Source organism: Pristis pectinata, chromosome 7, assembly GCF_009764475.1.
Source record: "Pristis pectinata isolate sPriPec2 chromosome 7, sPriPec2.1.pri, whole genome shotgun sequence".
NCBI classification, from domain to species: domain Eukaryota; kingdom Metazoa; phylum Chordata; class Chondrichthyes; order Rhinopristiformes; family Pristidae; genus Pristis; species Pristis pectinata.
The window spans coordinates 58,628,846-58,642,119 of NC_067411.1; the positions used below are offsets into that span (position 1 = coordinate 58,628,846).

General features: G+C 38.9%; 1 protein-coding gene across 1 annotated transcript in view; it reads left to right on the forward strand.

Moving 5' to 3' along the window:
* Positions 1 to 12,424, forward strand: part of pax5 (paired box 5) — a 189,736-nt gene extending 177,312 nt beyond the window's left edge. The window contains 2 exon segments of the mRNA XM_052019516.1: positions 2,769 to 2,855; positions 11,248 to 12,424. Of these exon segments, the coding sequence (XP_051875476.1) occupies positions 2,769 to 2,855; positions 11,248 to 11,324 (164 nt within the window). The 3' untranslated portion in view covers positions 11,325 to 12,424.
* The last annotated feature ends 850 nt before the right edge of the window (positions 12,425 to 13,274 follow it).

Consider the following 13,274-nt stretch of genomic DNA (forward strand, 5'->3'; position numbering starts at 1 on the left):
AAGACAGAGAGACTTAGGTATTCTTGGGAACAAATTGCAAAAAGTTAGCAGTAAGTACAGCAAGTGGTTAGGCAAAGCAAATGGCATATTGGCCTTTCTATTGAGCACTGGGGGCATATACAGAGGAACTAGATATATTTTTGAAATATCAGGAAATGGAAGGGTCTGCAGAACTGGCAAGGCAGAGGAGATGAGGCCTGGGCCAGATCAACCATGATCATATTGTATGGTGGGATAGGCTTGATGGGCAGAGTGGCTTGCACCAACATCCATTTATGTTCATATGTTTTGATTCAGTGAGTAGTGCCATAGGCACTGATATGCAGAGACACCAGTGTAATGACTTTAGTGCAAGAGAGAAATAAAGAAAGTTACATGTTTATAACATAATTTTTGTAAAGAGAAGATGCTATTGTTTGAGTCAGAAGATGTTTCCTCTCTTCTTTAAATAAACTTTGTATTCCGAGCAATTGCCTTTTGTTTGCTGCTTGTTGTGAGGTAAGTTATGTGCCCTCCTCTGCCTCATTGGCAAATGTGGTGCTGTCAACAGATGTTCAATATTAGGGATCTTGCATGTGCCGCCAGGAAATGTGTGTAACGGCCTAAACTGATCAGGTAAGAAGCAACCAGGACACACATAAGATGATTACATATTTTAACTTGAACACAGTGATGGGAGTTTACAAAATTATTGCTTCCTGAAATAAAAGGAGTGAATGCTGGAAATGCCCAGGGGGTTAGTCAGTTTCAGCAGACGGTAAGGCAAAGTCCTGACCCTTCAAGTATGCTCCATCAGAAGAACTGAAGACATCTTTTCTGATGAGTCACAACATAGGAAACATTAAAAAGTCTTGTCTGTCTCCAGATCCTAACAACCTGTGGATGCCTACGATTTTTTTCTGCATTTATGGCTGTTTTCCAGAATTTTTGTATTTATATAAATTTAGAGTGACCCTGATTTTAACTCAGCCAGCTGCTGACTTCAGAGGAGAGTAAAATTGGACAAGGAGTTAGCCAACCTGAACCCGGCTAGGTTAGCTTCATATCCACGGTAATGTATATTTTGTTTTAATGATGGGGATGTAAGTACTTAAAGTGATTGTTCCAGACCCAGTGTTAAAATTAATTCTTGTATAGTCTGTGGGGAAAGTGTGGTGGTTGCTGGGATGTTATCAGCCATTCGGACATCTCCTCTGGAGTGCTCAGCTGCAGAGGCTTTATTTGTGGAATTTAAAGACCTTTTGTACCCCCTGCAAAACTCAATCCTTCACATCCCTGTTAATTGGGATCTTTGTTTATTGTTTGTCATGTTGATTTGCTGTGATTATGCCAAAGCTCTTTTCCAAGGAGCCATACAGACTGCTATTAAGTAACAAACTGCAGCACCTCTGATACCCATTGGGAGAATTTTACAGCTGAAACACAAAGGGTCCACTGGAGGCTAATTAATCAGTAATCATTAAACATTTTGTGTTGTTAGGCAGGTAGCGACTGAGATATAAGGAGAATTGATGCCCCTTAAAATTCTTGACGCTTGATGTTAATCAAGGTGTTTTTTCTCTCTCTGCGGCCTCTCATCACAGTTGATGATTGAAGAGTTCAGCTGTCAAGAATTACCTCTGATGGACTGTGGTATTTCCATAAAGGGGCAGGCTTGCTGTTTTCATGTTCATTGATCTGCTCCAGTTTTACTCAGCTCCTGCCACTTCTCTGGCACAGCCTGGCTCCTGCTCGATATGCAGAATATTTCTGGATGAAGCAAGCGGTTCTGTCACTGAGCTGATGGTGCTCAGTGACTCTTGCAGCTCTCCGCTGGTCTGTACTGCAGGAGCCTGACACCCTGACCACTGAGGCATAAAAAACAGAGAATTGGAACTCTGATCCTGTCAGGCCTTGGCGCATCCCCCTGAGAACGAGGAGGGGGAACGAAGGGAATCACATTGTGAAGTGTCGGCTTGCTTCAAATCATCTGAGCAGGAGTGCAGCCTGATGTTTAAATTTCCCATCGCCTGCTGATTAATATGCACAGCAACACAAATTGCCATCACCTCATTTTCATAGCTAAGGGGTTGGGGAAAATGGCTGCACTTCTGTCAGCCTTGAAGTGTAAGGCAAAGTTTGGCGAATAAAGGAGGCAGACTTTGTTAAATTAGAAGGGAAAACAGCAAATATTCTAATGAAGTCATTAAGCTATGCAAGGAATTGAATTTTAATGGTTTAGCTGGTTATTGTATTTACTTAGCTTATGCTAACATGTTGATGTTAATTAGGTTGTGAGCAATTGGAACAGGCTATTTGCATTGGGTTAATGTCCAGAATTCACAAAATAAAACTGGTGATAATCATCACGTGCCCTCATATCTTGATTATCTAATGTCATAACTGTGATTGGAAAAGGCAATGTAGGTGAAAGAGATTAATAAGAGAGAGACAGAAAAATGTTGTGGAGATGATCTAACAAACAACTAATTAGTGAAGCTAGTTAGTTGATTGTGTGAATAAATTTCAACTTGTTTTCCAGCATATTTCTTGTATCAGTGAGCCCAGATGTTACATGAAATGCAGTTAAATTAATGAAAGGCTCCCAGAAAATTAAAAAACATATTAATTGCATGATGTGACTAGATGTAGATAGATTATTAATGATGGTTTGGTTCATAATGTTGAACTACTTCTTCACTGTATTTTTCAATTCCAAGAGAAACCAGACTAATTATCTTGATAATCTTTACATCATCTCACCCTCTTTGTTCTCTCTGTCATTTTAGGAGGCGATTTTTCTGGGAGCCCATATTCCCATCCGCAGTATACAACTTATAATGACTCCTGGAGATTTCCCAATGCTGGATTATTAAGTAAGAGTTTTTCCAAATTATGCATTTTTAAATATCTTATTTTGTCATAAAGAGCTTTATGAGTATATGCAATCACTTTTGTGTGCTAGCATTACCTAGCTTTTGCTGTGTTTTGCGATGGACTAGAGGTGATGTTCTAGTGAGGGATTCCAGGTTGATGAAGAAGGTGCTAAGATAATGGATCATTGTATTTATATTATTTTCTTCTTGTCTTTCCACTATTAAACATAAAATAGCTGCAAAGGACTTTATTTGAACTATTTTCTTTTTTTTTATTTGTTTCTCACTCATGGAATGTGGTTATCACTGGCAATGGGCTGCCTTCTTGAATCACTGCAAACCCTGTGACAAAGTCCTTTAAGGTAGAGAGTTCCAGGATTTTGATCTGGTATCGCTGTTTTATATCTGGCCACTAGACAATGAGAATGGCCATCTTGGAATTGACTCATTTTCTTCCTCTTCTCACTCTGTCCCACTTCAGTTAGCTACCTGAAAGGAGCAGATAACCATGGGCTCTTTGGGCTTGAATCCCTCATTCTAACCTTCCATAGCACATCAAAACATTAGAGACAGAAGCAGCAATAGGCTACATGGCCCTTCAAGCCTGCTCCCCTATTTAATAATAATTACAGTGTATTTTCTACCTCCACCTTCCCTGCAACCTTGATTCCCTTATTATCCAAAAATCTTTCAATATCTCTTTTTTTAACATCTACAGTTCTATGTTCCAGAGAATTCCAAACGTTTAGAAACTTCTGAGTAAAGAAACTTTCTCCTCATCCCCATCAAAAATGGTTGACTCTTTAGGTCCTCTGGATTTGGACTCCCCTTCCAAGGGAGACATCCTCCCAGCATCTTACCTGTCAAGGCTCTTAAGAGATTTTACAAATATAATTGAGAATGACTCTGGAAGCCTCAGTTACTGATCTTTCATTCCTAAAATAGGGGCATTATGGCTCACTAATAATTACCAGCTTTCTTCATGACGCAGTGAATTCAACAGGTTCATCAAATAATCAGCTAATTATAAAGTCCAGAGAGTGTTATAAACTAACAAGGTGGTGACATTGTGTGGTAAATTGTATTTGAACCGATTCTCTGTTATATTTATAGAGAAAAGCTTCAGGTAGCTGTAATGTATGCAATCTACTATAAATGAGAGAGGAATTTAATACAGTATTATATATTATAAAATGTTATGTTAGAAAGTATTACACATAATGTATTTCATGTTCAAGTCGTATCATTACATCTTATTTACATTGTGCCATGATATATTTCTGTCCTTTGTTTGTCAATCTGTTCATGGAACCTGTTATGGGATTTTTCAGTAATGAAAGCCTTTTTAAACACCTTTTTTAGTAAAGGTCTGCTTTACTAACACTACAATTTAATTTTTTTCACTATTGAACCCCTCAGCAACTCCCAACCTCAACTTTACTTAGGGCTGTCATGTACAAATGATTTTGATTGGCTATATATACTGTATATAGCCAAGCAAAATCATTTGTACGTGACAGCCTTAAGTGAAATATCCAGTAATTGAGGTGAGCTTATTCAAGTTTGAGCTATCCATTGTATCTCCTCATGGCTAGTACCAAAGTGTGTTCAGAGTAGACCAGAAATATCTTCCACTTGCCTAAATATGAAAGGATAAACAGTGGGAGATGCAAAAATTTCCATGGAATGTTTGGGAAACATTGCTTCGTAGTTTGGTATTCTACACGTATTATATTTTCAACTGAGTCAGAATGTATAAACATGATGTAATGTTATAGTATGTATGTTAACATCTTCTAAAAATCACCTGTGTATTTGAATATGATGCATACAAAATGTAATGAAGATCTATAGATATCATTGGGTATATAATAAAGAACATTCTGTAGTACTTAACATTATAGTAGGTGATGACAAATACAGTTTTATGAAATGATATTATTAAAGCAGAACTGAAGTGGCTAGTCTGCCATAGCCGGGGTATTCTGACGATTGGAGATAGCAGTAAATATCCCCTTGTGTCCTTGCAACTAATGCTTACATCCTAAAAAAACATTTATTTTTAAATATTGGATAGAGAGAGGTTTTTGAATGGATATGATTTCCAGCATCCCACAGGTACCCACTCACTGTGCCCTTTTTCTGATTTATCCCTATGTCTGTCATCAAGAGATCCTTTACACTGAGGATGCATTCCCTGGCATTTTCTGAAATTTCCAGGTGTATGTGGTCTTGTGGTAACAATGTGGAGGTATTTTTATGACTTGGGTTGTAATCTCTGTTGTTAGACAGCCACTGCACTTCAAAATGAACAACTATTTCACTTGCGCAATCAGTTTTCCTTCACTCAATAAAAACATGTCATTTCTAAAAATAATAAAAGCAAGTAGTCATGGGATAAAGTCCAGATTTATCTGTGCTTTAGGGAGTGAGGGGCACAAGAGTGGGTGGGGGTTGGGTGGTCTTATTATTTATGCTAGTCATATACTATTTCACAATCGAGTCGAGATCACATATATTATCTGTTATTCACTCCAAACACACATTATTCTAAAACAGACTTATTTTATTCTGCATGTTTACCATCCTTTAGTATTCTATCCATGAGATCCTCACACACATCATTCATGCATTTGCGATTGGCATATGCTCTTTGTTTTGCCAATATCATACCTATTAATAATAGTTGGCCAAAAGTCCATTGCGGGGCATTGTCTTTGACTGCCTAGCTTTTCAATTCGTGGATTGCTTTAAAATCCCAGTTAAGAAACGAGAATATTTTTTCCTGACCACAATAATTCACATTTATATTTCCAATACAACATGACACAAACGGTGTGTCCAATTCTTTCCTTGCCTCTTACAACAATGGCTGGCCCATGAGGTCTCGGGTGATGTATGGCTTTCCAAGCCATGATGACTCATCGAGGCTGCCCATTTCAGTGACAAATTATTAGGAGCTGAGGTGTGAATTTTTTGGTGTGCACTGAGAGTGTGTAGATGGTGTGGATATTGATATCACTGAAAATTCAAATAGAATGCTTAAAACTAAGTATAAATGAACAAAGGGGAAGAGAGTTCAAATTGATATTTTAAAAGAACTCTAAATGCAAGTAACAAAATCTAATGAAGAAAAATGATCCAATTTCATGCTCTTTGAATGTGATAACTCCTGTGCCATTTTAGCTCATTACTTTTAACTTGACATAGATCAAGATGAATTTCTTTTGATGCATTGTTCCTATCTTCTCACTGACATCGATATGTCTATACTGCAGAATTTAACTCAAGATGACAGAATCCCCACTCTAATACACCCAACTACTTAAGCATTTATATTTTACAAGGGTATGGGGTCCTTGTATATGATTGTTTGCCCCATGACTGTTTAATAATTAGGTTACTTTCTGGGCTGAGGTCATGCTGCCTTGATGTACCATGGCTGATAAAAATGACTTCGACCATTAGGGTTTCTGAAATGGTGTGAGAATGATGGATGTGTTATTGAAGTGCATTCCAACTGATTTATTTTAAAGTAAATGCTGCTGGATTTATTCAATGGTCTCAGCATTCCAAACCAGCTTCACAAAATATTTATGGATTCAATTTTCCCTTCTGCTTCCAAATTGTATTCTGACAGCCCACCCACTTAAAAGGACTGGACAGTTGGGACCACCTCCATGGAGAGCAACAGTGTCTCCCACTTTAGCTGTATGCTTTCACTTCTTGCTCCTGCTTGGGAATCTCAAGGGAAATAGTAGAATGGAGTAGAACCCCTGTAGCCTGGATTATAGATTTGGAGATAAGAATTTAAATCTCACCATGGCATCTGGGGAGTTTAGATGCAATTAACTAAAACACTTGCAAAAGTGACTGAGTCTGTTGAAAAAATACATCTAGTTCACTAATGCCCTTCAGGAAATCTGTCCTAACCAAACTTGCCAATAGGTAGATGGCTCCAGACCCACCAACAAGGTTGACTCTTATCTGACCTCTGAGATGGTCGAACAAGCTGCTTAGTTCAAGATCAATTTGGGATAGCCCATAAATGCCGACCTTGCCAGTGACACACCGCAAATGAATATAAAAAAAAGCTTGTGCAGCAGATGATATGTTTAAATCAGACTTTCAACAGCACAGTCTTAAACAGGGAATGTATCTCTCATCTCCAAGGTAAGCCTGTGCCATAAAAATGACTGCCGGTTTAGTTGGATTGGGGATGTTTAATACAGCCACCTTTGATCTATTCCCACAGAGTACAGAGGTTATTATTAAAGCCACTCTTTTCAAGTCTCTCATTGAACTCCATTCCCTAGCCACCAACTTTATGTCACTTGCTGGAAACCTTCTAAGATGGATCCAAACTGTATTCCTATTTTATCCTGAGCTGAGCATCTAATCCCATTTTCTCTCCATTATTTTGTCCATCTTCTTCCCTGGTCAGCCCACTAGCTGCTAAAAATCCCATCCACTCTTTTATTCCCTCCCACCTCAATTATTCCAGAGCTCTCTTGGTTAACCCTCAGGTTTCTTAGCTTCACTGCATTCACTGTATGTTGCTGTCTTAATATTCTGTGCCATGGTAGTAGTGTGGGGGTGGGGAATACTTGTAAGGAAGGGGGATGCTGAATTACCTCAACCCATTGTGAAATGAAATGAATTCAATATGAGTGGCATTCCTTTAAACAGGCACTGACATCCTGCCATACTTCATATCGTTCCTTGATTCTTGGCTCCAGGGTCCTGTCTGACAATGCTTCTCATACACTTTGCACATAATCAGAATTTTATACCATACTACAAAATCAGCTACTGTAAACATTATGCAGGATTACCAGGGCACCATGTGCCATCAACTAGGGTCAAGTACTGGTGAGATCTGCATTAAAATTGAAAGGTAATTAGCTTTTGAGGATGCAGCATGGCTGGCAGCACACTTGAGGTACTCACAAAGAAGGCTGTTCTTTGTGACAATGGAAATCAGGCCTTGTAGCAATGGTAGTCATGTTGAAGAGAAGTGAAAAATAACCATGTCATATAATCTTTCTGGCAAGGTAGTACTCTTCAAAGGGACTTTGCATCCTTTTGACTAACTTCTTGAATTTTTGCCCAGTTGTGGTAGTTGGCTTCAGGGTTACCTCTTTAAGTGAAATCATTATCTATGTGTTGAGCCGTCCACCACTATCTTGTCTTTCCTTGTCACCATGCCAGTTTGCCAGCAGGCACATGATATGTAATTGGAACCACAGTAGGAAAAATATCAGTCCTTTGGTTAGAGCTATATAGCAGTTGCCCATATGATCAATGCTTGTTTTATAGCAAGGTGTTACCAGACCCTGTGATGTTCATTCAGCTCCCTGATGCACTATTCTTGAAGGGATGAGTTGTGCCGGTTTGACAGACAGACAGTTTGAAAGAAAGAGTTAGATCAAACTCACAGTTGAAAGGTGAGGGGACTACGGCATTGACCTTTAGAGGTTCATTGCAAGGTGAAATTGTGCTCCCATAATGAGAATTCACCTATTTGTTTCTTCTTGGGCCAATGAGGCCTGAAATGTATGACGGTGAGGTGAAAATTCAAATGATCCTTAGTGAAGCGGATGTGTAGTCCTGTGAATGGGATATAATTGTGTAGTGTGAAATGGTGTGATGCTTGTCACCATTGCATCATTGTGCTTTTCAATATATTATTTTTACATGCCTTCTGATGCATTTGTGTTCATATTCACTGAAACTTTTTATAACCTTGGAGAGCAGCATCACCAGTGATGCCAATTAACAGAAATCATCACTGCCATTCTGACTGGTGCATCATGGCCAATAAATATGATTCACTGCATAAGATGATTGTATCTGGAATTCAGTCTGCAGTTAAAAGTGGTTTTAGTAAATTCTTGATTATATTTACAAACTTGCTAAAGAGTTCTTAGGACATATCTGTAGTCTGAACCCAGTATTACATTCTTGAGGTTTAAATGTAGAAGTCAGAATTATTTTGTAATTAAAGATGGCCTCACTCTTCTTCCACAGAAACAAACCTTTCGATTTTGTTCCTAAGGATTTACTATTGTTACTATTTTTGACATAAATACAATAATACATCAACCACCATAAATGTTCAACGAATGTCCGGGTTGCTACAGCCCATTAAGGTGCAGTTAGTTACATGTTTCACTGAAATGTTTGCTATAAAGTGTGCAACGTAAAAAAGTTGTTGAATATTATTGAATGTTGTTACATTGGATAGTTTTTCTGTTCAAATTATACTCATAGGACTTATCTCTATGGTTCTATTCTTAAACTGATGGGTAAAGAAAGAATTGCATTTATTCAGTGCCTTTTGTGTGTTCAGGAAGCCCCAAAGCACTTCACAGTCAAAGTACAAATTTTGAAATGTAATCCCTGATGTAGTGTAAACATATTGGCTCAGAAGGATTGTATTAATATACTCATTATGGCATGGACTGATAGGATACCAGTTTAAACCTCTCGTACTCTATATGTGTTCTTTTTCAATTTTCTCTCTTAATTTAATCTTCCTTCCTCTCTCTGCTTCTACGAGTACTTCCTGATTTTACATTGAATTCTCCCCCCACCTTTAGATTACCCCTTCCCTTATCATTTGCTATTTATTCCTAGTTCTTAAATCCTGTCAGAGATAGTCTATCAGTTACTCTGTTAACTCAGATCTCCAAAAAACTGTTTCACTCGTTGTGCTATTATCCCATACTTCAGAAACCCAGCGGGTAATTTTTTTTTAGTTGAATGGTGCAGGTACAAATTCAGCTTAATGGCCCATGTTATAATATGCTCTATGGCAATAAAATCTGACCTGGTATGCTTTCATTGTGAGTTAAATGTTGGCCAGAACACTTGGAGAACTCCCTGCTCTCTTTTGTGTCTTGAGAACTTTTAAATTCTCTGGTATTGCTTAATGATCTGTGTCTAGACATGTTCTTTTTCCATGGGGTTTCCTTTGCTCTCGCTCTCGTTACCTCTTAATGCTTTTTGGGTAGAAGTAAATAATAATATCATTTTAAGGTCCAGGGATTTCAATGCTGTCCTTTCACTGTGGGGCTCAGTAAGAGATTAAAGTCTTCTTTTGTTGTAAGGGTCGAACGTAAAATGGATTTGGATTGACTGTTTAGAATCCCAATTGAGCAAAGTCTTCTAATGCAGACATGTTTATAGTTTAGGTCAACCAGTCAATCTTACCAGCAGAGAGCACAATGATAGCTGGCAACGTAGAGAGGCGACATAGTAGGTGATTTTTTTGATGTTAAGGTACATTATTATAGCAATAACTAAATTAACTTCAACTTAAGTAAACATGTCAAAGCACTTCAGTATGAATAGACACTAAATATAATACACCCTTCATCTTGCCCTCTGAATAGGGAAGTGTGCTTTCTTGATGCAATCTGCCTTGTGTTGTTTCTGCACTATTTATTCCACCTAACCTTATTACACTCCCTTCTGTTTCAACTAAAATATAATGGTAATATTAGGTTATATTAGAGATAACTTACCTTAAAAGGAACTGTTGAGTACAGGGGTGAGAATTATGTTATGTAAAACAGAAGGTGCAACCAATGAAGGATTTTATGTTATCCATTGTATATTCTGTGTTTACTGATCAGCAGTTTGTAATGAATGGCTTAGGGAAACTTTTATTATATTTGTAATTAAAATCCATGAAGGGTACAGATTTATTTATCTAGCTGAATATTTTGTACATTTTTTCTACAAATGAAATAGATTTTTCTATGATCACTACTCCTGCAGGTAAAAATTGGGAAAGGAGCTGTCTATATTTGCTGTCTGCTTTGAAATGAATATACCAGTCTGTATAAAAAAGTGAACAATGGCCAAACAGGAGTTCAAACTACCTTATATCTGAATTAATATCCTTAAGTGTACTGCTGCAAGGAGTGACGGTGGTTATGCAATTATGCCCCTGCCCCTGCAGTACGAGGTTATGTGCATTAATTAATTTAAAATCAGGGGCTGAGGGCCATGAATTTCCACTCGCATTAATTCCAAGGGATGTGCTTGAATGGAGAAACTGTTCTTTGAAATATGCAACCTTTCCAGTTGTTTTTGTTGTTATGATCGAGAAATGCTGCAAATGGACACTATTATTTGTTTACTTGCTTGTCCTTGAACAATACCGGGCATTTTCTGCTTTAATTACTTAATTAATATATAAAAATGGGGCACCAGTGGTCAACCAGTCAGAGTTAATCCAAAAGGGCAATGGTTTGTCAATGGTTGAGATCAAGCGCATCTGCCCAGATTTCCTTACAGAGGTGGCATGGGCCTACATAATGTGAACTACTTTCCCTCTGTTTGTTATTCCAAGTGTTCTAACTCTGGTGTTGTTCTCTCTCAGGTTCCCCCTATTATTACAGCACCGCAGCCCGTGGGTCAGCACCTGCTGCCGCCACTGCAGCCTACGATCGTCACTAGCCAGGGTGGGGGGATGCACAGGCTGCAGGTAGTGAAGAAATTGTGCACTTACAACACATATCAATCAGGTCTGAGACAACAGGAAATGTGTGATGCTGAGAAGGTCAGATGTGAACTTCCTGCAGGATAATCAAACTCCCTCTCGGAACGACTGCTGCCAAACGCTTGCTGTTTTCACTGCAGAGCAACGGAAACTGCTGACCTTGGACCCAACCTGATAATTATCCAGGCAACCGACAGAGTCCATCCACTTATTATTGAAGAAAGGCTGTTCATTTTTGTTTAAATATTTAAAAATATGGTTTTATTAGGAGGTTGATATTTTATTCTATATAATTATTTTTCTGGGAAACAATTTCAAAATGAAAGGCAGCAAAGGGCTGCCAATATTTAAAACCATGACCTTGATTACTGAATCACTGCACTTGAATATTTGCGGAGTGTTATTGGCAAGAGAGAAAGGTATATGTACGTTAATGACACACTGCATTCTATCACAAGACCCTCCACCTTAACCCTCTGTGTACAAGGACAAAATGTACTTTAAAATAGCTTCATTAAAATACTCACGTTTCCTGAAATAGTTGAAAATATTGCACTTACTTCCAGACTGTGAATTAGAGTTTATCGAAGTAATATTTGGCAATGATAATTTAAAAATGATTGTTGCACTACTTTTGCAACAGGATTTTCTAAGTTGCCAGGAGGTCCTACATTGAGGGTCAAGTGGGAACTGAATCAGAACAGATCTTGCACTGATAGTAACAAATACACAGGACACCCAGAATAATGAGCAGGTTCTGAACAGCCAAACATGCTGAAAACCAGATATGGCCACATGCTGCAGCTGTATCCATGATCTTGGTGTAATGTGGGAGGCACTCAGTAACGGTCTGGCTCCATTTCAAAACTACCTTTGAGTGTGTGAGTTCTCATATGTAACATTAAAGGTTCCGTTGTTAAAGAGGGTACAGGGAGGGTGCTGGAAGTGTGATGGCAACAAACCTAACACAAAACCTGCTGCAGACTCCTGCTGTGATGCCTGGCTGGCAAAATTAGAGCACAAGGTGACAACAGGATTTCAGTACCATGGCCGGGGGGAAAACCGAGGGTTCAGTGTTGTGAATGGGGTGGGACATAGGGATGGGTTGGGTGAGTCTGACTACAATTGGAATGAGAGGCTAGCATGACTCAAAGGAGTCTCAAGATTTGCTAGTGAAATACTGGAAGTCTCTCTTGCTCTTTCCAGCCCATAAACTGCTCTAAAGCTTGCCTTCCTCTGGTCTTTCCTCACCAAGGATCAGATCACCAGCTGGCTTTGACTTTCAGAAGAGCTAATATTCCCCCACCTCTACCCACGCTCATCCCGTTTAAATTGCAGGTCACATCACTTCCTTCCTTTTTGGGGCGTAGCTGGAAGGAAACAGGATCAGTGAGTGAATCAATCCCTTAAATATTCAGCAGACAAAAAGGTATAATGGCAATGGCCAGCTCTACTGCTTTTGACCCCCCTGCTGTTTGTCCAACACCCAGAGCTGGATTAGCAGAAACTTCTCCCATCTTAACATTGAGAAGACCATTGTCTTCAACTCCCACCAATATCTCTGATCCATTTTTCCATGGCAACTGTCTGAGGTTGAACCAGCCTTGCAACCTCAGTATCATATCTGACCCCAAGATTGACTACATGCATGCCAACATAGGGCGAGCCTATTCCCTCCTCTGTAACATTATCTGACTGTTCCTTGCCTTAGTTCATCTATTGCTGAAACTCTCATCAATTCCTCACTTGCCTCTAAGTTTGTCATTCCAATGCACGTCCAACCAACTTTTCATGTTATATTCTCTGTGAATTTGTCATCCAAAACTCAACTGCCTGTGTCCTAACTTGTACCATCTATTCACCCAACACTCTTGTCCCGCCTGACCTACATGGGCTCCTGATTTTAA